This window comes from Numenius arquata, chromosome 26 (assembly GCF_964106895.1).
Source record: "Numenius arquata chromosome 26, bNumArq3.hap1.1, whole genome shotgun sequence".
Classification (NCBI taxonomy): Eukaryota; Metazoa; Chordata; class Aves; order Charadriiformes; family Scolopacidae; genus Numenius; species Numenius arquata.
The window spans coordinates 4,716,615-4,739,613 of NC_133601.1; the positions used below are offsets into that span (position 1 = coordinate 4,716,615).

Sequence of the window (22,999 nt, forward strand, 5' to 3'; positions counted from 1 at the left end):
CCCGGTTAAGCGGGAAGGGGCGGGGCGCATGCGCGGAGGCGGCCCCCCGCGCGGCGCATGCGCGTTACCGCCCCCCTCGGGGCCGGCCGGGCCCCTTCGCCCGCCGGCCGCCATCTTGCGAGGAGCGCCGGGGTTATCGTCCGCCGCTCGGGCTCGGCGGGGCCGGCGCCGCTCGGGCTGCCCAGGCGTTGACGGGGGCCGGCTGGCTCGGCCTGAAGCAGCCGGGGCTGGGCGGGGGCCGGCTGGCGGCAACCATGGAGGATGAAATGCCCAAGACCCTGTGAGTGGGGAGGGGGCGAGACCGCCTATTGTTCCCGGCTCCGCGGGGAGGGGCGGCCCGGGCTCCCCTCACGCATCGGGCCCCCCCCCCAGTTCCCTCAGGCCCGGGGGGCGCGATCGGGCCCTCTCAGCCGACTTCAGCGCCGAGGGGGACGGCTCCCCATCGCCGCCGGGCACCCGGCTCCCCTCACACGGCGGGCCGGCCCCGGTAGAGCCCCCCCCCCCGCACCTCATTCCCCCCCCACCCCCGGGGTCGGCCCCTCCGCCCCTTCCCCGCCATTCCTGTCCCCTCCCTCGCTTCCCAGAGGTGTTCCCCGGCTTTCTCCCCTCAGCCCCGGCTCTCTTCACCTCACAGCTGGAGGGCAGGGGGCTGGGGAGATGTACAACCCCCCCCCCCCCCCTCCATCCATATACGTTTTTTGCGAGCATCTGGCTGAATTTTGCCATTTCTGGCCTATATTAGCTCACGGGGTGTATGGGGAAGGGGATACCCTGTGCTAACCAGCCGGATCCTCACTGCCACGTTCAACAGCTTGATAGAAATAAACGGAGGGGTTTTTTTTTTTTGGGGGGGGGTTGTGTGTGTGCCCCCCTGAAATCCAAATGTTTAAAGCACGTTGCCAGCCCCTCGCTTCCCCGGGAGCTCATCCTAGCCTGTAGGGCAGCCTTGTCAAAAGTCATCATGGGGGGGTGTGTGTGTGTGTGTTATTTTAATTACGAGCCACTTTTCGCGGGGGGGGGTGGGAGGGGGGGGCAGCTGACAACCCGCCGCTGTCAAAGAGGCTCTTGGACTTTTTGGGGCTTGGGAAGGCACAGGAGAGAGCTCCTGCGCCCGTCGTCTTCCTGTCTTTTTCTCTCCCAGGAGCCGTTTTCCCTTCCTTTAGATGAGGGGAATGGCAGGCTCCGCTCTCTCCCGTTCCCCCTCCGAGCTTCCACCTCTTTTCGGTTCAGGAAAGACGTGAGGAAAAGGGAAACTTTCCGCCAGGCGAGGGGAAAGTTTTGCCCTTGGAGAGTGGCCGGCACCTAGCCCGAGGGCTGATAAAGGGAGTTTTTTCAGCGACTGCGGGAAAACAAGACTTTTACGTGACTTAACGCCCAGGCTTTCTGCGGTGGTAAACACGCTGCCTCCCTGGGTGTACGATCCCCCTCGCTCGCCCTTTCTAGCACGTGCATTTTTTGGGAGCTATTCTTGGCGTCTGCAAACATGGGGCAGAGCCCTCGGCGGTGTTTGCGTGTAGTTTATTTAGAAAAAAAAAAAAAAAAAAAAGATGGTTTTGCCCTTGTCCCAGTGAAATGGTTGTCTGGAGTCTAGCGGTCTCGGGGTGTGCTCCAGGGCACGAATTCTCTGGCCTCGGGCACGTGGGGCTCCTTGCACAAACACGGCCGGGTTTCGGAGGCGGAGAAATGTGGGAATTTCTCTCAATCCCTCTCCGTGACATCCCTCCAGTCGCGCGGAGGGTGGCGAGGGGGGCTGAATTGCACAGATTGGGTTTAGAACGAGCAATTTGAGGGAAGAAAAAGCAGCTTGGAGTCATCTCTTGCTGGCTGGGATTTGAAGTGTGTGTTAAATATTTGGTTGCCGTAGGCAGCGCTGCAGAAACCCCCTCTGGCCCTGGCTTAAGGTGCTCCCCCCTCGGCTACGGTGGCGCGAGGGGCCACCAAAGCGGTCTCCAACCCCCGTGCCGCCTTCTTTAGCTCACTTTGAAGTTGTTTTTCGGGTGATGTTGGAAATAACTGTTGATTTTTTTGTAATTTCCACTGAACCTGGTGTTTTTTAGAAGGGGGGGGGGGGGGGGAGTATTGGAGCCTTGGCGTTTGGAAGCGAGTTGGGGGCTGTGTTACTTCCCTGAAGGATTTCCTGGCCAGGCAGCATGGTTTTCGCTTGCGTTTTTTTCCTTGAAAGCCGCTCTCCGACGGCAGAGATTAAAAATTTGAAGAGCGATTACAAGGCGGATGGTGCTTTTTGAACTTCACGAGGACCTTTTGTTTGTATTCTTCCTATGGCTGCATAGATGCTTGTGGAATACACGGACTTTATTCACTTTTATGCGTCTAAAAGGTTGCAGAAGTGCTGACGCTCGATAGTTTGGTGTTATTTTTCAAGAATATCAATGTGCAGGGAATAAATGGAGTTATCCGCGTAGTTTGCCTTCTGTAGCGTAGTCCTTCACCTGCAAAGAAACACCGACTGGCTCATTAACGAGAATCCAATTAACAGGAAGGGTGCAGGAGGTGACGGAGCTGTCACGCAGGGGAGGTGTCCTCCTCCCAGTTGCCCCCGGCTGGCTGGGTCACCTTGGCACTGGTTATTTGTGGTGTAACTGGGGTGGGACGAGGTCTGGCGGTGCCGGGCTCCGTGGTGGGGGGTTGGAGCTGTCGGAGATGGCTTAACCTAAATCCTGCTTTTTCCAGTGAAACCCAGTGTGGAGGTCGGGAAGGCTCCAGGAGCGCGTGTGATTATCGGGGTGAAAATCCAGCGCCAGTTCAAAGATCAGGGTCTAGACACCAGTTCCAAATAAACTGTTAATTAACTTAGACCTTGAAGGTGACGCGAGAGTCTCATTGCTTTGGCTTATTCATTATCCAGGGAGCCATAATATTGGAAAAAAAAAAAACCCAAGGGAGACAGTCTTACCAGTTGAACTCGATGTGGGGTTATCGAGCAGAAAGTTAATTGCCTTAATTAAGCTGCGCTAAACCCCTTCTCTCTTCAAGGACACCTCGTCAGGAGTGTTTTGTTGAGCGAGAGGGTGCCTGCGAGTGTTTTTAAAAAAAGGAGTACGATTCGGAGTCCTGCCTAAAATAGTTGTCCAAACTATTAATACGGAGCGTGCCGGCTCGTTTCTGACCCAAAACCAGCGGCTGCCTGTCTTGTTCCCCCCCCTGCCCCCCCCAGTTCTCTGCTAAAGCAAATATTGGGAGGGTGTCCCTCTCCCCGGCCTTGTGTCAACAGAAAGAGCGCGAGAAGCCCCTGGCTTTGCTGCCGCTTTGTTTTCTTTACGCCGTGGTGTCAAACTCTTCCCTCCCCTACCCGCCTCCGATGGGGATTTGCCGGGTTATTGAGGTGGTTCGGGCGGCGGGATCGGGCCGCGGTTCTCCCTGCGGAGGCCATGCTTGGCCACCCGACGGTCCTTTGCGGGGAGGTGTCGCCACACCTTTGGAGCTGAGGTTTCTCTCCGGGCTTTTTATAAAAATCCCGTGACTTGGGTTTAACAACAACAAAAAAAAACCCACCTGTGGATTGAGGACGGTCTTTGGCGCTGAGAATCCCAAAATCCCAGGTGGGAGCAGGGCTCCAGGTTGTCTTTGCGGCTGAGGAGGCTGATCCTTTCGCACGTTCGCCCTCGGCTGTTTCTTTTTTAAAAGGAGCTGACTAAATATTGTGTAAGATTCTTGCCAAACACCCAGTTGAGCTACTCGGGCAGTGAATAAAATTTAAGGTGGTGGTTTGGGTGTTTGAGGGAACAACTTTGGGTTCTTCTTGCTCCATTGGGGAGCCTCAGGATGGCTTCTGACCGTGTGTTTGATCCCGTAGGTACGTGGGGAACCTGTCCAGAGACGTGACCGAAGCTCTGATCCTCCAGCTCTTCAGCCAGATCGGACCCTGCAAAAACTGCAAAATGATAATGGATGTAAGAGCCTTCACCCAATGGTTTTCCCGGTTCCGGTACCTCATGGCTTTGGGCCGTACTTGGGCGTTTCCGAATTCTGCTGGAAATACGGCACAGCCACGTTGCGGGGGTGCAGTAAGGCTGGAGATGACACTCATGGACTTGAGGTGTCATTTCCTCACCGTATCTGAGGTTAAACTTAAGGATGGGTGGATTTGTGAGGGGGGAGTGAACAGATGAGATTTGAAAAGTTCTTCTTTGCCATATTTTTACCTTTTTTAAAGCAGAACTGACCCCCACCACCACCCCCCCGGGAGCTGTGTTAGCGCAGGGTCTCGGCGTAGAGCAAAAAAGCCCAGGCATGTTGAGACATTTAGGTGTAAGTCCACTGGGTGGACCGTTCGGTGGGTAAGGAACTGGCTGGATGGTGGCACCCAGAGGGTGGTACTCAACAGCTTGAAGTCCAGCTGGAGAGCAGTGACAAGTGGTGTCCCTCAAGGGTCCGTGCTGGGACCGGTACTGTTTAACGTCTTTATCAACGACATAGAGGGATTGAGAGCACCATCAGCGAGTTTGCAGATGACACCGAGCTGTGCGGTGTTGTCGATACACCAGAGGGACGGGATGTCATCCAGAGGGACCTGGACAGGTCGGAGAGGTGGGCCCAGGTGAACCTCATGAGGTTCAACAAGAGCAAGTGCAGGGTCCTGCACCTGGGCCGGAACAATCCTCGGGATCAATCCAGCCTGGGGGATGAGGTATTAGAAAGCAGCCCTGAGGAAAGGGGCTTGGGGGTGCTGATGGAGGAGAAGCTGGAGATGAGCAGGCCCAGAAGGCCAACCACATCCTGGGCCGCATCCAAAGAAGTGTTGCCAGCAGATCCAGAGAGGTGATTCTGCCACTTCGCTCTGCTCTGGTGAGACCTCACCTGGAGCACTGTGTGCAGGTCTGGAGCCCTCCATATAGAAAGGACATGGACCTGATGGAGCGGGTCCGGAGGAGGGCCACCAAAATGCTCAGGGGGTTGGAGCACCTCTGCTGGGAGGACAGGCTGAGGGAGCTGGGGTTGTTCAGCCTGGAGAAGAGGAGGCTCCGGGGAGACCTCATAGCGGCCTTCCAGTCCCTGAGGGGGGCTACAGGAAGGCTGGGGAGGGTCTGTTTCCAAAGGCCTGCAGTGACAGGATGAGGGGCAACGGCTTTAAGTTGGAGAAGGGGAGATTTAGATTGGATGTTAGGAACAAGTTCTTTCCTCTGAGGGTGGTGGAACACTGGAACGGGTTGCCCAGGGAGGTGGTTGAGGCCCCTTCCCTTGAGATATTCAAGGTGAAGCTCCACGAGGCCCTGGGCAACCTGGTCTAGTTGGGGGTGTCCCTGCTGACTGCGGGGAGGTGGGACTGGATGACCTTTGGAGGTCCCTTCCGGCCCGGACCATTCTATGAATCCATGAATCCATGAATCTATGAATTAAAAGCAGAGCAAAACAGGGAAGGGTACAGTCTGCAGGGGTTTGTATCGATAATCCTCTTCTTTGCTCCTTTTTATCAGACAGCTGGAAACGATCCCTACTGTTTTGTGGAGTTCTACGAGCACCGGCACGCGGCGGCAGCCCTGGCCGCCATGAACGGCCGGAAGATAATGGGTAAGGTAAGCTGTCGTGTCTACAGGGTGAGTTGGGGTTGAAAATCAGGCTGTCTTAGATCGGGCGGGTGAAATACGGCTCGAGACTCAGCGGATACGCTGTAAATATTAGGCATTGCCTTGGAACAAGGTCTCAGCGTGACACGACTAAGGAATAAAGGTGTTTAGAGTGGTGCAGGACGAACGGTGAGGGAGGAAGGAGGGGATGTAGAAGTGGGAAGGCTCGGAGACGTGGGGAATAATGAGTATTTTAACCTTGCTGACCTTATCAGGACAACGTCCCTCTCTCCCCACCCTGCAAAAAATCCCTCCCAAACTCCCAGGCCGGTCTGTTTCCCGTCTCCGCTCTTCACCAATGGAACACAGTCTGAGAAACGTGTCTTAAAAATTGAGCTTTCGCCCCAAACTGTTGAGAGCAGCCCTGAGGAGAAGGACCTGGGGGTGTTGGTGGGTGAGAAGCTCAAGGTTGACCCATCAACGTGCGCTGGCAGCCCAGAAAGCCCCCCACATCCCCAGCAGCGTGGCCAGCAGGGCGAGGGGGGGGTGGATTCTGCCCCTCTGCTCCGCTCTGGGGAGACCCCCCCACCCAGTGCTGCCTCCAGCTCTGGGACCACCAACAGCAGAAGGACACGGAGCTGTTGGAGCGGGGCCAGAGGAGGCCCCAGAGATGCTGGGAGGGCTGGAGCCCCTCTGCTGGGAGGACAGGCTGAGAGAGTTGGGGGGGTTCAGCCTGGAGAAGAGAAGGCTCCGGGGAGACCTTGGAGCCCCTTCCAGTCCCTAAAGGGGGGGGCTCCAGGAAAGCTGGGGAGGGACTCTGGATGAGGGAGGGGAGCCCTAGGAGGAGGGGGAAGGGTTTGCCACTGAAAGAGGGGAGATGGAGCTGAGATGTGGGGAAGAAGTTCTTTGCTGTGAGGGTGGTGAGAGCCTGGCCCAGGTTGCCCCGAGAAGCTGTGGCTGCCCCATCCCTGGAGGGGTTCAAGGCCGGGTTGGAGGGGGCTTGGAGCAACCTGGTCTCACTGAAGATGTCCCAGCCACTAGAAGGGATGGAACTGGAGGAGCTTTAAGGTCCCTTCCAACCCAAAACGTTCTGGGATTCTATGGCGATTCCACCACTTCCCTGGGTTGGAGGGGACCTTGAAGTTCATCAAGACCAACCATCAACCCACCACTGCCCAACCCACCACTGACCCATGTCCCTCAGCACCGGCTTTTAGATCCCTCCAGGGATGGTGTTTGGGGAGGGGAGCCCTAGGATGAGGAGGAAGGGTTTTCAACCAAAAAATGGGAAACTGAACTGAGATGTGGGGAAGAAGTTCTTCGCTGTGAGGGTGGTGAGAGCCTGGCCCGGGTTGCCCAGAGAAGCTGTGGCTGGAGGGGTTCAAGGCCAGGTTGGAGGGGGCTTGGAGCAAGCTGGTGTGGTGGGAGGTGTCCCTGCCCAGGGCAGGGGGGGTTGGAATGAGATGATCTTTAAGGTCCTTTCCAACCCAAACCATTCCACGGTTCTATGATTCCATGAGCCCTGTAGCTCAAGACTGAAGCTCTGGAGGGATCCGAGCTGGGATTTGCTGGTTCTAACGGGAACGACTTCACGTTTGCAGGAGGTGAAAGTGAACTGGGCGACCACCCCCAGCAGCCAGAAGAAAGACACCAGCAGTAAGTGTCGCTCGCCCTTCGAGTACCTGTTTGATTTGTCCAAGCAGTTTTTAAACATAAAGAGCAATTTGATCGTAAGTCCTAAGATATTATTTAATGTCTTTGTGTTGATAAACTTAAGAACAAATCTAATCTTTGTCATCAGGTAGTACCGTTGTCAACACACAGCGTTCACAAGGTAATTGTATCTTCTTAAACATCCAATGCAATCTCTCGAGGGTGTTCGCTGACCCCCTGAAACCTCTGGTTTGTGAGTTTAGTTCTGTGAATTTTATGAATTTTATTTTTTTTTTTATGGAGAGGCTGCCCTTTTCCTTTCCCCCGGGCACCAGAAAGCGCTGGTAGCGTCCACCGGTCAGTCCTGAATAGTTGTTTCCCTGGGGGGCTGCGGACGGGCTCCTTGGCACCGTCTAGATTTTATCCCAAACTGGGCTCCGTAGCTCCCGGGAAACCCAGGGATCGCTGCTCTCCTGGGATTTCCACAGGCCAGCGGGGCTCAGCTGCCCCGGCCTCCGAGCGGAGCGGAGAGCTTTCCTCCAAATAAATGGCTACAAAGAAATCCTACAAATAAATCTTTTCGTCGTTAGGATGAAATCCACGTGTGGATTTGATTTAGCGGGAAAACCCCCGGGAGACAGGGCTTGTGTTTCTTTCCGGCGCGCGTGTCCGTGAGGGGATTACTCTTTGCCTTCTCTTGCCCTTCAGCCTTGCACGGGGGGGGTTCACGCTCACCGTGAATTCACGTGGATTCGTGCGGTCTGTTGGCCGGGCGACCAAAAACTCTTTGCTTTTGGGGAACTCCCCAAATTCTTTTTAACAGCAAACTATTGCAGTGCCAGGTGGTGTTTTGATTTTGTTCTTCACGACCTGGTGGTCTTAACGTCGCTGCTTCCTTCAAAATACCTTCCCGCTGGAAACCGATGGGATTTTAATTCATAATCTTTTAGCTGATGGGATTTTTAATTAGCCATCCCCCCGCCGTGACGAAGCTTAACGCCGGCGTATGGAGGGAGGGAGGGAGGGAGGGAGGGACGGTGGTGTAGTCTCGGCACGTTAACTAAATAGTTTTAAACCTTTTTATGGTAAATACTGCCCGGTCTTAAAAGCAGTTTGTAAAACCCCAAGCCTAAATATCACTGGATTATCCTTAAAACCACCGACTCTGTCGCGCTGCCAAGCGAAGGGGCTGTTATGAGCGGAAGCAAATTCCATTTTATAGTAAATTCTAATTTTCACGTCGTTTTTAATAATAGCTGGAAATCTCTATGAGATTGCTCTGTTTGTGCGCGCGCGCGTTACCGTCTCGCAATGCTAAAATCCTTTTTTTTTTTTTTCTCTTTTTTCCCCCCCAAAAAAAGACCATTTCCACGTCTTTGTCGGAGACCTCAGCCCCGAAATTACAACCGAAGACATAAAAGCAGCTTTTGCGCCCTTCGGGAGAATATCGTAAGTAGTTTCTTAAGGCGAATAAAAGTTCTTTCTCCTAAAGGGAGGCAAACCTTAATGTTTCAGTAAGTAAAAATAAAAAAGGCGAGTGGTGGCAGCGCAGGAAGGTCCCTTCATCTCTTCCTCCAGCGGCTCCACGGGGAGGTGTCACCCCCTTTTTCCTTTATCCTCGTTTCGTTCTTGCTTTCCTGGAAAAGCGGCGTCCAACTCGCTTTGGTTTTATCCTCCTCGGGCAAAGCAAAACTTGATTCCTAAACCCTTTTTTTTTAAGGGGGGGGTGTGTGTGTGTCTGCCTTTGGCTGCCCCCTCCCGGCTCCGCGCTCAGCTCACCGTCACCCTGTGCCTTTTGCCACCGAGTCCCTTTTTGCACCTTCTCGTCAGGCTTTGGATTATTTGGGGGTTTTTTTGTGCCCAGGGGACCGGCAGCTCGAGCGGCTTCCCAGGCCTTTGGCTCGTGCCCCGAAGGTCTCCCCCGAGTCCGTGGGGTGACGGAGCCGGCCGTGGTGTCACCCCCCCTCCTCAGCGCCGCACAGGCGGGGAGCGGTGCCGGCAGGCGGTTGTACTCAGGGTGTAGCAGAGTAAGGAGAGCGATTCGTTCGTTCCATCCTCCGAATGTAAACCATTAATTTTCCTTGTAGTGTTGTCTGTACTGGACATTGAAGTTTCTTGATGGTGGTGTAAGAACATAGATGCTTTGGAGTGTTGTGTAGTGAAGCATTTAATTGAAGTAAGTTTGGTTTTTTGTTGTTTTGGGTTTTTTCTTGTTGTTGTTGGGGTTTTTTTTTTCTCCCCCCTCAGAGCCCAGTGTTTTACCCTTTTAATGCCAGCTTGATTGCCTCTTGTGATAAGGTTTAAAAAAAAAAAATAATAATATGAGCTGAATGTGACTTGCTTCAGACAACTGGAAAGGCTGGACTGCACCTTCTGTGATTGTCACCCAGGAAATGCAGAGGGTCGGGACTCCTTAAAGGAGGGTCTGGCCTCCTAAAGGGGGGTCCAGACTCCTTAAAGGAGGGTCTGGGGTCCTTAAAGGAGGGTACAGACTCCTTAAAGAAAGGCCCGGACTCCTAAAAGGAGGGTCAGGACTCCTAAAAGGAGGGTCTGGGCTCCTAAAGGAGGGTCCGGGCTCCTTAAAGGGGGGTCAGGACTCCTAAAAGGAGGGTCCAGACTCCTTAAAGGAGGGTCTGGGCTCATTAAAGGAGGGTCAGGACTCCTTAAAGGAGGGTCGGGACTCCTAAAAGGAGGGTCTGGGCTCCTAAAGGAGGGTCCGGGCTCCTTAAAGGGGGGTCAGGACTCCTTAAAGGAGGGTCTGGATTCCTTATAGGAAGGCCCAGACTCCTAAAAGGGGGGTCTGGACTCCTAAAAGGAGGGTCTGGGCTCCTAAAGGGAGGGTCAGGACTCCTTAAAGGAGGGTCGGGACTCCTAAAAGGAGGGTCCGGGCTCCTAAAAGAGGGTCCGGGCTCCTAAAGGAGGGTCAGGACTCCTAAAGGAGGGTCCGGACTCCTTAAAGGAAGGTCCAGACTCCTGAAGGAGGTTCCGTTTATCCTCGGAGGGAAGGGACGAGGATATATTAGATCCCAGCTGCTGGAATGAGGGGGAAAGGGGGGGCAGCAATAAACGGTGGCATTGGTGGGGCCGCGAGGGAGCTGGGGAAGGGATTTTCCCCCCCGTCGAGTCAGCGTGAGGTGATACCCCATCTTCCAGTCACCTTTAACAAATGATTCCCCCCCCCAAAAAAAAAGCAAAAAATAACACCTCAACGTGAACCCAGGGGTGGGATGTGGGGGGGGGGGGAAGTATAAAATCCCACGTGGATCCCCGGTCCCACCTTTTCCAGCCGGGTGAGATGGAAACCGGGCCCTTTGCCCTGCCTCAAACTCGCTGCCCAAACCCCAAACCCACCGCTTTTCCTCCCGCAAAAAAAAAAACAAACCCCAAACCATTACAAGATTCAGAATTATCCCTTTGGAGCTCTTCTTCCCACACCGAGGGGTTAAACCAAGCCAAAAGGCACCTGGATTTTCTATTTGTTTAAATTTAAACCCGAAAAAAATTGCCTTTTAAGCGATCAAACGAAGTCCCTTGACTTTTCCTGTTCCTCGGCAGTGACTGGTTTCTGGAAATGTGGTTTTAATGGAATATTTCCTAAATTTTTATTTGATTTTCTTTTTTTTTTTTTTTTTTCACATCGTCTTTATTTTGGTGCTAAACCGAGCTTTTTTTTTTTTTTTTTCCCTTTATTTTGTTTTTTTTTAATTATTTTTACTGACACCGAGGTGGAAGTACCTCGTGATTTAGCGCCTAAGAAATTTGGGGTACTTCTTTGCATCTGGACTATTTTTATTTTATTTTTTTTTTTCCTTAAATCGTGGTTTCCTTTGCCGCTTGCTGGACGCGTCTTTTCATTCCTTCTCCAGTCTTTTTATTCCCAAAGTTTTCAGTTGAGGGTAAGTAGAGATGAGTTTTCCCCCCCTCCCTCTTCTCCCCCCCCCCCCACCCCCGAGTAGATCCGTTTAAAGCTTCCCAAAGTGGTTCTTCTCAGGCGATTTGTAACACACGGCTCCAAATTTGGAGTGAAATCAAGAAAAATTGGGGGGAAAAAAAAAAACAGGGGGAAGGATGGGGGGGAGAGTAAGGCGGGGGGGGGTGTGTGTCTGGAAAAAGGGGAAAGAAATCCCGTTTCTGCTGTAGCTTTGGGAGAGGTGTTGCCTTGGGTGTCGGCGCTTTGGGCTAAAAACTGCCAGAATTAGGCTTTAGGATACAGCTCCCGCGGTGATTAAAAAAACAAACCAACAACTTAAAAATAAGGGGGTGTTAACGAACTTTCTCTTGGCTGGGACTTTTCTCTCGCCGGTCCACACCTTTTTCTGCCCCCTCTTTATTTCCTAGAGCCGTTCGTTAAGTTCCGCGTGACTCTCTCGAGTGGTTTTTAACCTCGTTATTTCTCTTCTTTTAATATATATATATATATACGTGTGTGTGTGCGCGTGTGTTGGGGGCGAAGGAGGGGAGGAGAGGGTGGGAGGAACAGCTCGCCCCTCGGGCTGACTCTGCCGCAAATTGCCTGAGGAAAAAAACCAAATTTAAAAATAAAATAAAAAAAGAAAAAGGGCGTTCCACGGCGCGGGGTTTAGTTTTTGTAGCTGGCTTCTCTTTTTAACTCCATCCCAAATAATAGGGCTCTGGTTATTTTGCAGAGTGGCTCTGAAGAATGGACAGAATTTGCCACGGCTAACTACGAGCTACAGTTCACAGTGGAAACAAAAAAACGTTGTAGTTTTTCCTTATTTCCTTTTTATCGATTATTATTTTTATTTTTTTTTTATTAATTAGCGTTCTTCTTTTTCTTCTTCGCTTTTATTTTTTTTTTTTTTATTATTTTATTTTTTTTTAATTACTCTCTCCTAGTTTCCGATCGGTGCCGTGTGATTGCTCTTGCCCCACTGCCGTTGAAATGCTGATGCGTAGTTTGCTGGTTTTATTTTTTTTTTAAGAGCGGGGAAACGTTTTTCTGAAACGATTTCTGAAAACGTCACTCTTTCAAAATTGACAGCTGGCCCAAAAAAAAAACCAATTGACCCGAGAAAATTAAAGAATTCGGTTAACAGGCGACAACGTATGCCTAGAATTTTAATTCCTATTTTTTGTTGGTTTTGGGGGTTTTTATTTTTTCTCTTTTTTTTTTTTTGTTGTTGTTGGTGGTGTTATTCTATTTAATATTTGGAACGAGTAGGTAGAATTGTGTTGGCGTTAAGAATTGCATGGTTGGAGAGAGCCCTTAGGCAGCTCCGATGCCTTAAATCCTTCTTCCCCGTAGCCGCTTTCACCGTGCTTTGTGTCTTTTTAACAGCCTGTAAAAAAACTTTTCCCCAGCGGGAGCCCAACCCTTAGAGAAGCTCTCCGTTTGCATGTTTCACACCGGTTTTTAAATTAAAAGTTTTTTAATTTTGCTGCTACCTGGCAAAGCGGTTTTTAGTCAAAAATTGCGTGGAGGCGAAGGAGCCTTTTGCCGTGAAGGGGTTGAGGTTAGTTGACAGGCGAGAGGTGAAAAATTAAGCTGGTAGCTGTGGCTGGAGCTGTGGGTTGGGGGTTTCGCCCGCCCCTGACCTGCCTCTCCTTTCTGCTTTCCAGGGACGCGCGGGTGGTCAAGGACATGGCGACGGGCAAATCGAAAGGATACGGCTTCGTCTCCTTCTTCAATAAATGGGTAAGCTGCCGCCCGCTCCCCAGCAGAAGCAGAGCCTTTCTGGGTCCCCGGGGCTCTCCGTTTTGCTCTCTCTCTCTCTCTCTGTTTGGTGTTCCTGAACCACGCGGTGGGGACCCCCAGGGTTTGTTCAGCGTAGTCATCAACGACCCCAGGGAGGGGACAGAGCGGGCCCATCGGCGAGTTTAAAGGTGACACGAAGCTGGGAGGAACGAGTGATGCACCAGGAGGCCGTGCCACCATCCAGCCTTCACCTTCCAACCAGGACAGGCTGGAGAGTTGGGTGGAGAGGAACCTCATGAAATTCAACCAGGGCAAGCGTAGGGTGCTGCACCTTAGGGGGGAATAACCCCCCCCCAACGATACAAGTTGAGGGTGACCTGCTGGAGAGCAGCTCTGGGGAGAAAGACCTGGGGGTCCTGGGGGACAAGAAGTTGCCCATGGGCCAGCAATGGGCCCTTGTGGCCAAGAAGGCCAATGGTCTCCTGGGGGGCATCAGGAAGAGTGTGACCAGCAGGTGGAGGGAGGTCATCCTCCCCCTCTGCTCTGCCCTGGGGAGACCCCATCTGGAGCACTGGGACCAGTTCTGGGCTCCCCAGTTCCAGAAGGACAGGGAACTGCTGGAGAGGGGACAGCAGAGGGCTACGAAGATGATGAGGGGCCTGGAGCATCTCTCTTACGGGGAGAGGCTGAGGGACTTGGGTCTTTTTGGTCTGGAGAAGAGAAGGCTGAGGGGGGATCTCATTGATGCTGAGCTAAAGGGTGGGGGGCAAGAGGATGGGGCCAGACCCTTCTCGTGGTGCCCAGGGACAGGACTAGGGGTGATGGGCACAAACTGGGACATGGGAAATTCCGTCTCAACCTGTGGAGGAACTTCTTTGCTGTGAGGGTGGCAGAGCCCTGGCAGAGGCCGCCCAGAGAGGTGGTGGAGTCTCCTTCTCTGGAGACATTCAAACCCCCCCTGGACACGTTCCTGTGGGACCTGCTCTGGGTGACCCTGCTCTGGCAGGGGGTTGGACTGGGTGATCTCCAGAGGTCCCTTCCAGCCAATGTGGAGTGACATCCAACGAGCGATGTACGTGACAGGGTGACACCACCTCTGGTTTCTATCAAGAGGGTCTTAGATGCTCTCGGTGAGGCCAAACGGTGTCCTTCATCCTACCTTTGGAAACGGGACCTCAGGTGTCAGGCGGGGGTGGCCGCGTGCCTTCCCTTGGCTCTGTCACCCAAGGAAGAGGTGACAACGGTGGGTTTCTCTTCCCCCTCCCTCTCTCTCTCTCTCCCGGGCAGGACGCGGAGAACGCCATCCAGCAGATGGGTGGGCAGTGGCTGGGCGGGAGGCAGATCAGAACCAACTGGGCCACCAGGAAACCTCCGGCTCCAAAGAGCACGTACGAATGTAGGTCCTTCAACCTCCTGGTGAGGGGTTGGGGGGAGAACAGGGCCACCCCCAGGCCTGGGAGGGAGGAGGGAAAGGGGATGCTGAAGGCAAAGTCTCTCCCAAAAAGGTCGAAAACTCATTAATTAAGCCAATTCCAAGGGCCGGCAACGTGCCCTGGTGGCCAAGAAGGCCAATAGCATCCTGGGGGGCATCAGGAAGAGTGTGACCAGCAGGTGGAGGGAGGTCATCCTCCCCCTCTGCTCTGCCCTGGGGAGGCCCCATCTGGAGCACTGGGACCAGTTCTGGGCTCCCCAGTTCCAGAAGGACAGGGAACTGCTGGAGAGGGTACAGCAGAGGGCTACGAAGATGATGAGGGGCCTGGAGCATCTCTCTGATGAGGAAAGGCTGAGGGACTTGGGTCTTTTTAGTCTGGAGAAGAGCAGACTGAGGGGGGATGTGATCAACGCCTCTAAATACTTCAAGGGTGGGTGTCAGGAGGATGGGGCCAGTCTTTTTCCAGTGGTGCCCAGTGACAGGACAAGAGGGAACGGGCACAAACTGGAACATAAGAAGTTCCATCTAAACGTGAGGAGGAACTTCTTTGCTGTGAGGGTGGCAGAGCCCTGGCAGAGGCTGCCCAGAGAGGTGGTGGAGTCTCCTTCTCTGGAGACATTCAAACCCCCCTGGACACGTTCCTGTGGGACCTGCTCTGGGTGGGCCTGCTCTGGGGGGGGGGTTGGACTGGGTGATCTCCAGAGGTCCCTCCCGACCCCGTACCATCCCGTGACTCTAATTCCGTAGCTGCGGCGACTGGTTTTCCGCTGGGGTGGGGTTTTTTTTGGGGTGAGAAGTCGCTTTTTCTCCAAACAGCCACCACCGCTCTGGCTTTTTACCTTTTTTCCCTTCTTTTTTTTAACTCTTTTGTTTTTCTTTTTTTCTTGCCGTACCGAGCAGGACTGTGTCAGAGAAAGCTTTGAAATGAGAAATATCCTTCCTCCCCCTTTCCCGCCAGCCGGGATTGGAATTCCCGTTTCTCCCCCCACCGTCGGAAAAGCTTTTAAAAAAAAAAAAAATATATATATATATCTTTTTTTTTTTATTTTATTTGCTTTAAAGCAAACGCCAAACAACTCTCTTACGACGAGGTGGTCAATCAGTCCAGCCCCAGCAACTGCACCGTCTACTGCGGGGGTGTTACCTCGGGGTTGACAGGTAGGGTGACACCCCCCCCAACGCACACACCCCCCCCCCCCCTTTCCAAAAATCAACCCCCCCCCGGAAAACCTCACGATAACGTCGCCGTGGCTTCATTTATCTATTTATTATTTCTTTTTTTTTTTTTTTGATGCAGAACAGCTCATGCGCCAGACTTTTTCTCCTTTCGGACAAATCATGGAAATTCGAGTCTTCCCGGATAAAGGCTACTCCTTCGTACGGTGCGTTTTCGGAGCGGGGGGGGTGGGGAACGGATTGGGATTGGCGGGGGGGGGGGTGTGTGTGTGATGAATTTAATAAGAATTAAGGATTTGTTGCCGTTTGAGGAACCCACAATTATTCTCTCACCCCGTGAACCCTCCCCAAGCCGGGAAGGGGAATGGGGGTAAAACAAGGAATATTCCCCAATTCTTGTCCCCCCCCCGGAAAGCGGGGAGTTTGAGGAGCCCACAATTTATTGATAGAATTATTGGACACACACCCCCCCCCCCCCCCACCCGGGAAGAAACGGGGAAACCCCCGGGGTGGGATATGAAGAGATTTAGTAGGGTAAGAGTAAATAATTAGCATTAACGGCACTAAAGAACCGATATTGGTCCTGATATCAAACCCACCGGGATTGGGGGGGGGTGGGGGGGGGGGTGTTCCCCCCCAGGGACAGCCCCTGTGGGACCCTGCGAGTGGGGGGGGGCTTCGGGGAGGGGGAGGGAAGGGCTCAGGGCTCTGGGGGTCGAGGGGTGTTGAGGGGTGTCCGGGTCTCCCTCCTCCTGGAGAGCTGGAAAACACCGAGACCTCGAACCACCCCCCAGAGCTGGTTGTAAAGGGAATTTTTCCATTAATTAATGAGACATTAATTAATGTTAATGAGATATCCCCCCCCCCCCCAGGGGGTGCTCAGTGCTCAGGGGTTCTTGGGGTGTCGAGGGGTGCCCGGGTCTCCCTCCTCCTGGAGAGCTGGAAAACACCAAGTCCTTTAACTCCACCCCCAGAACTGGCTGTAAAGTGAGTTTTCTATTAATTAATGAAACATTAATTAATGTTAATGAGATATTCCCCCCCCCAGGGGGGCTCAGGTCTCTGGGGTTCACAGGGTGTTGAGGGGTGCCCGGGTCTCCCTCCTCCTCAGGAGCTGGAAAACACCGAGACCTCCAACTCCCCCCCCAGAGCTGGCTATAAAGGGAATTTTTCCATTAATTAATGAGACATTAATTAATGTTAATGAGATATCCCCCCCCAGGGGAGCTCAGGGGTTTGAGGGGTGTCGAGGGGTGTCCAGGTTTCCCTCCTCCTGGAGAGCTGGAAAACACCGAGTCCTTTAACTCCACCCCCAGAACTGGCCGTAAAGTGAGTTTTCCACTCACTTTAATATGAGAATTAATGAGACATTAATTAATGTTAATGAGATATCCCCCCTCTCCCCCCGCAGGGACAGCCCCTGTGGGACCCTGCGAGTGGGGGGGGCTCCGGGAGGAAGGGCTCAGGGCTCTGTGGGTCTCGGGGTGTCGAGGGCTGCCGGGGTCTCCCTCCTCCTCCTCCTCATCCCCGTCCCTGGGGGGGCTGGAAAACACCGAGAACTTGACCCCCCCCTCTCCAGCCCCCCCCCAGAGCTGGCTGTGAAGGGAATATTGTCACCAATTCCCACCCCAGAGGTCCCCAAAAGTGCCATTTTCCCCAGAATTAGAGGAGAAATCAGTCCCGCGTGGCATCCGTAGCCAAGGGATCCCTTCTGTGGGGTGACAGCAGACCCAGTTCCACCGTGGTTCCACCGACCCCCAAAACCTGTGCCGGGCTGGCGGGGGGCTCGCTGGGGGTCGATCCTGGCTACTGCTGGCCGGGTGGGTCGTTGACACAGCCCCGGCTCCTGTTGGGACAGGTTTAACTCCCACGAGAGCGCCGCGCACGCCATCGTTTCCGTCAACGGAACGACGATCGAGGGCCACGTGGTGAAGTGTTACTGGGGCAAGGAGACGCCGGACATGGTCAGCCCCGTCCAGCAGGTCAGAACTTCTCCTCTGCTCCTACAACCACGGAATGGGTTGGGTTTTAGGGACATTAAAGACCACCCAGTCCCTGGGGTGGACACGTCCCACCAGCCCAGGTTGCTCCAAGCCCCCATCCGACCTGGCCTTGAACCCCTCCAGCCACAGCTTCTCTGGGCAACCCGGGCCAGGCTCTCACCACCCTCACAGCAAAGAACTTCTTCCCCACATCTCAGTTCAGTTTCCCATTTTTTGGTTGAAAACCCTTCCTCCTCATCCTAGGGCTCCACTCCCCAAACACCATCCCTGGAGGGATCTAAAAGCCGGTGCTGAGGGACATGGGTCAGTGGTGGGTTGGGCAGTGGTGGGTTGATGGTTGGTCTCGATGAACTTCAAGGTCCCCTCCAACCCAGGGAAGTGGTGGAATCACCATAGTATCACCAGAATCCCAGAACGTTTTGGGTTGGAAGGGACCTTAAAGCCCATCCAGTTCCATCCCTTCTAGTGGCTGGGACATCTTCAGTGAGACCAGGTTGCTCCAAGCCCCCTCCAACCTGGCCTTGAACCCCTCCAGGGATGGGGCAGCCACAGCTTCTCTGGGCAACCTGGGCCAGGCTCTCACCACCCTCACAGCAAAGAACTTCTTCCCCACATCTCAGCTCCATCTCCCCTCTTTCAGTGGCAAACCCTTCCCCCTCCTCCTAGGGCTCCCCTCCCTCATCCAGAGTCCCTCCCCAGCTTTCCTGGAGCCCCCCCTTTAGGGACTGGAAGGGGCTCCAAGGTCTCCCCGGAGCCTTCTCTTCTCCAGGCTGAACCCCCCCAACTCTCTCAGCCTGTCCTCCCAGCAGAGGGGCTCCAGCCCTCCCAGCATCTCCGGGGCCTCCTCCGGCCCAGCTCCAACAGCTCCGTGTCCTTCTGCTGTTGGTGGCCCCAGAGCTGGAGGCAGCACTGGGGGGGGGGGGATTTTTTTTCTTGGAATTGCCCCCCCCCCCACCCCCCACCCCTTGCCCTTGGCCTGGTTGAACCCCATGATGTTCTCGGGATCCCACCTCTCCCGCCTGTTCCACTCCCTCCGGACGGGGACCGGCACAGTCCCTCCGCTAACGACGTTACTAATTAATCTTTGCTTGAATCCCATGGAGCGGGTGTAAGATCCCGGTGGGGGGGTCAGTGTGTTACAGTGGGGGGGTCACTGTGGCTGTAAGATCCTGGGGGGGGGTCGGTGTGGCACAGGAGGGGGTCAGTGTGGCTTTAAGGTCCTGTGGGGGGGTCGGTGTGGCGCAGTGGGGGGGTCGGTGCGGCTGTAAGGTCCCCTGGGGGGGTCAGTGTGGCTGTAAGATCTCAGGGGGGGTCAGTGTGGCTCTAAGGTCCTATGGGGGGGGGGGTCAGTGTGGCTCTAAGGTCCCGCGGGGGGGTCGGTGTGGCACAGTGTGGGGGTCACTGTGGCTGTGAGATCCTGCGGGGGGGTCAGTGTGGCTGTAAGATCCCAGGGGGGGTCAGTGTGGCACAGTGGGGGGGTCACTGTGGCTGTAAGGTCCCGCAGGGGGGTCGGTGTGGCACGGGGGGGGGTCAGTGTGGCTTTAAGGTCCTGTGGGGGGGTCAGTGTGGCGCAGTGGGGGGGTCAGTGTGGCTGTAAGGTCCCATGGGGGGGTCAGTGTGGCTCTAAGGTCCCGCGGGGGGGGTCGATGTGGCATGGGGGGGCGTCGGTGCGGCTGTAAAGTCCCGCAGGGGGGTCGCTGTGGCTGTGAGATCCCACGGGGGGGTCAGTGTGGCTGTAAGGTCCCGCGGGGGGGGTCGATGTGGCATGGGGGGGGGGTCGGTGCGACTGTAAAGTCCCGCAGGGGGGTCGCTGTGGCTGTGAGATCCCACGGGGGGGTCAGTGTGGCTGTAAGGTCCCGCGGGGGGGTCGCTGTGGCTGTTAATCGAGTCCCCCTCCCAGATGGGGTCTCTCGGGGGTTGCCAAAACCCTTTTACTTTCCGAGGTGATTTTTGGGGTTAATTCCTGGTTTTTTTGGCCCTCGCAGAACCAGCTGGGGTACCCCCCGGCCTACGGGCAGTGGGGCCAGTGGTACGGCAACGCCCAACTGGGCCAGTACGTGCCCAACGGCTGGCAGGTCCCCGCCTACGGCGTCTACGGCCAAGCCTGGAACCAGCAGGGATTCAAGTGAGTATTTGGGGTTATTTTCCCCATTTTTGGGTAAAATTTAGGGCGACGACCCCCAAAGAAAAAGCTGCGGGTGTGGATTCGACGGACGGGGTCAAACTGGGCGTTTGCCGGTCCAAACTGGGAGCGGTGTGTCCCTTGGTCCCCTCCAAACCCTTGTCCCGCCCCCGAGAGCTGGCTGTAAAGTGAGTTTTGCCATTAATTAATGAGATATTAATTAATGTTAATGAGATATCCCCCCCCAGGGGGGGCTCAGGGCTCTGGGATTCTCAGGGTGTGGAGGGGTGCCCGGGTCTCCCTCCTCCTCGGGAGCTGGAAAACACCGAGTCCTTTAACTCCCCCCCCCAGAGCTGGCTGTAAAGTGAGTTTTCCATTAATTAATGAGCCTAATTAATGTTAATGAGATATTCCCCCCCCCAAGCGGGGCTCAGGGCTCTGGGATTCTCGGGGTGTCGAGGGGTGCCCGGGTCTCCCTCTTCCTCGGGAGCTGGAAAACACCGAGACCTCGAACCACCCCCAGAGCTGGCTGTAAAATGAGTTTTGCCATTAATTAACGAGATATTAATTAATGTTAATGAGATATCCCCCCCCAGGGGGGGCTCAGGACTGTGGGATTCTCGGGGTGTGGAGGGGTGCCCGGGTCTCCCCCCTCCTCGGCAGCTGGAAAACACCGAGTCCTTTAACTCCCCCCCCCAGAGCTGGCTGTAAAATGAGTTTTCCATTAATTAATGAGGCATTAATTAATGTTAATGAGATATCCTGCGCCCCAGGGGGGCTCAGGGGTTCTCGGGGTGTCGAGGGATGTCCAGGTTTTCCCTCCTCCTGGAGAGCTGGAAAACACCGAGTCCTTTAACTCCACCCCCAGAGCTGGCTGTAAAGTGAGTTTTGCCATTAATTAACGAGATATTAATTAATGTTAATGAGATATTTCCCCCCCCACAGGGGGGCTCAGGGCTCTGGGGTTTGAGGGGTGTCGAGGGGTGCCCGGGTCTCCCTCTTCCTCGGGAGCTGGAAAACACCGAGACCTCGAACCACCCCCAGAGCTGGCTGTAAAATGAGTTTTGCCATTAATTAACGAGATATTAATTAATGTTAATGAGATATCCCCCCCCAGGGGGGGCTCAGGACTGTGGGATTCTCGGGGTGTCGAGGGGTGCCCGGGTCTCCCCGCTCCTCGGCAGCTGGAAAACACCGAGTCCTTTAACTCCCCCCCCCCAGAGCTGGCTGTAAAATGAGTTTTCCATTAATTAATGAGGCATTAATTAGTGTTAATGAGATATCCTGCCCCCCAAGGGGGCTCAGGGGTTCTCGGGGTGTCGAGGGATGTCCAGGTTTCCCTCCTCCTGGAGAGCTGGAAAACACCGAGTCCTTTAACTCCACCCCCAGAGCTGGCTGTAAAGTGAGTTTTGCCATTAATTAACGAGATATTAATTAATGTTAATGAGATATTCCCCCCCCCAAGGGGGGCTCAGGGCTCTGGGGTTCTTGGGGTGTCGAGGGGTGCCCGGGTCTCCCTCTTCCTCGGGAGCTGGAAAACACCGAGACCTCTGACCAGCCCCCCAGAGTTGGCTGTAAAGTGAGTTTTCTGTTAATTAATGAGGCATTAATTAATGTTAATGAGATATTTCCCCCCCCAAGCGGGGCTCAGGGCTCTGGGATTCTCGGGGTGTCGAGGGGTGCCCGGGTCTCCCTCTTCCTCGGGAGCTGGAAAACACCGAGACCTCGAACCACCCCCAGAGCTGGCTGTAAAATGAGTTTTGCCATTAATTAACGAGATATTAATTAATGTTAATGAGATATCCCCCCCCAGGGGGGGCTCAGGACTGTGGGATTCTCGGGGTGTGGAGGGGTGCCCGGGTCTCCCCCCTCCTCGGCAGCTGGAAAACACCGAGTCCTTTAACTCCCCCCCCCAGAGTTGGCTGTAAAATGAGTTTTCCATTAATTAATGAGGCATTAATTAATGTTAATGAGATACCCTGCGCCCCAGGGGGGCTCAGGGGTTCTCGGGGTGTCGAGGGATGTCCAGGTTTTCCTCCTCCTGGAGAGCTGGAAAACACCGAGTCCTTTAACTCCACCCCCAGAGCTGGCTGTAAAGTGAGTTTTGCCATTAATTAACGAGATATTAATTAATGTTAATGAGATATTCCCCCCCCCAAGGGGGGCTCAGGGATTCTCGGGGTGTCAAGGGGTGCCCGGGTCTCCCTCTTCCTCGGGAGCTGGAAAACACCGAGACCTCGGACCAGCCCCCCAGAGTTGGCTGTAAAGTGAGTTTTCTGTTAATTAATGAGGCATTAATTAATGTTAATGAGATATTTCCCCCCCCACAGGGGGGCTCAGGGCTCTGGGGTTTGAGGGGTGTCGAGGGGTCCCCGGGTCTCGCTCCTCCTCGGGAGCTGGAAAACACCGAGACCTCGAACCACCCCCCAGAACTGGCTGTAAAATGAGTTTTCTGTTAATTAATGAGACATTAATTAATGTTAACGAGCTATTCCCCCCCCCCCCCTCCCCTACAGCCAGACGCAGTCCTCGCCGTGGATGGGGGCCGGATACGGGGTGCAGGCGCCGCAGGGACAGAACGGCAGCGTTTTGGGGGGGCAGAGCGGGTACCGGGTGGGCTTCGAGGCGCCCTGAGGAAGAGGAGGAAGAGGAAGAAGAGGAGGAAGAGGAGGAAGAGGAAGACGAGAGGAAGAGCGACGCCTCCGCTCCGGGACACCTCGGGCTCAAAACCTCACGTATTTATTTAAAAAGCCAGAAAATTCCCCTTCCCCCCCCCGGCCCCCCCAAAATCCCCGCACACCCCCCCAAAAAAAAAAAAAAAAAAAAAAAAAAAGGAGCTTTTTTTTTTTTTTTTAAAAAAATCGTGAAATTGTCGTCGTTTAAAGGAAAAAAAAAAAAAAAAAGAGAAAACACACGAAAAACAACCAAAAAAAAAAAGGGAAAAAAAAAAAAAATCACCGGAAATGCTGGATATTTGCCAACTTCTGCCTTCTTTTGGGGTTGTTTTGTTTATTTTTTGCCTTCCCCCCCCCCCCCCCTTTATTTTATTTTATTTTATTTTTTTTAAACGTGTTTCCGACCCCCGACCCCCCCCCCCCCAAATTTCAGGGTTTTTTTTTTTTTTGGTTTTTTACGTTAATTTTTTACATTTTTTGGCGTCGATTGGAAACACAGGGAATTGCAGGGATTTTATTTTTTTGTTTTGTTTTTCCAAAACCTGCCGCCGGGGGCAGGGAAATTGCACAATTTTGACTTTTTTTGGGGTTTGTTTTTTTTTTTGGGGGGGGGGGGATGTTTTTTTTGAGGGTGAGGATTTTCTTGCTCTCTTTTTAATATTTTCTTTCGTCCCCCCCCCCCCTTCCCCCCCCCCGTCTCGGAAACCCTCGGAGAAAACACCAACAAAAAGAAGAAATAAGAAAGAAGAAGCCAAAA

General features: G+C 54.0%; 1 protein-coding gene across 7 annotated transcripts; it reads left to right on the forward strand.

The window, feature by feature from the left end:
* The first annotated feature begins 80 nt into the window (after positions 1-80).
* TIA1 (TIA1 cytotoxic granule associated RNA binding protein) lies at positions 81-22,453 on the forward strand. Of its 7 annotated transcripts, none has more exons than XM_074164058.1 (13): positions 255-280; positions 3,815-3,940; positions 4,636-4,661; positions 5,440-5,534; positions 7,127-7,181; positions 8,540-8,627; positions 12,759-12,834; positions 14,122-14,230; positions 15,329-15,424; positions 15,564-15,648; positions 17,301-17,424; positions 19,437-19,570; positions 22,084-22,453. In XM_074164058.1, the coding sequence occupies exons 1-13, from the start codon at positions 255-257 to the stop codon at positions 22,199-22,201; spliced, it is 1,158 nt and encodes a 385-aa protein (XP_074020159.1). In that variant the 3' UTR covers positions 22,202-22,453. The 7 variants fall into 7 exon arrangements, with proteins under 7 accessions (XP_074020163.1, XP_074020159.1, XP_074020160.1 ...); XM_074164059.1 differs by lacking the exon at positions 4,636-4,661 and adding an exon at positions 7,327-7,359 and having other exon boundaries at positions 3,815-3,911; positions 5,436-5,534; positions 17,301-17,429; positions 19,424-19,570; XM_074164060.1 differs by lacking the exon at positions 4,636-4,661 and adding an exon at positions 7,327-7,359 and having other exon boundaries at positions 3,815-3,911; positions 5,436-5,534; positions 19,431-19,570.
* Positions 22,454-22,999: the final 546 nt, after the last annotated feature.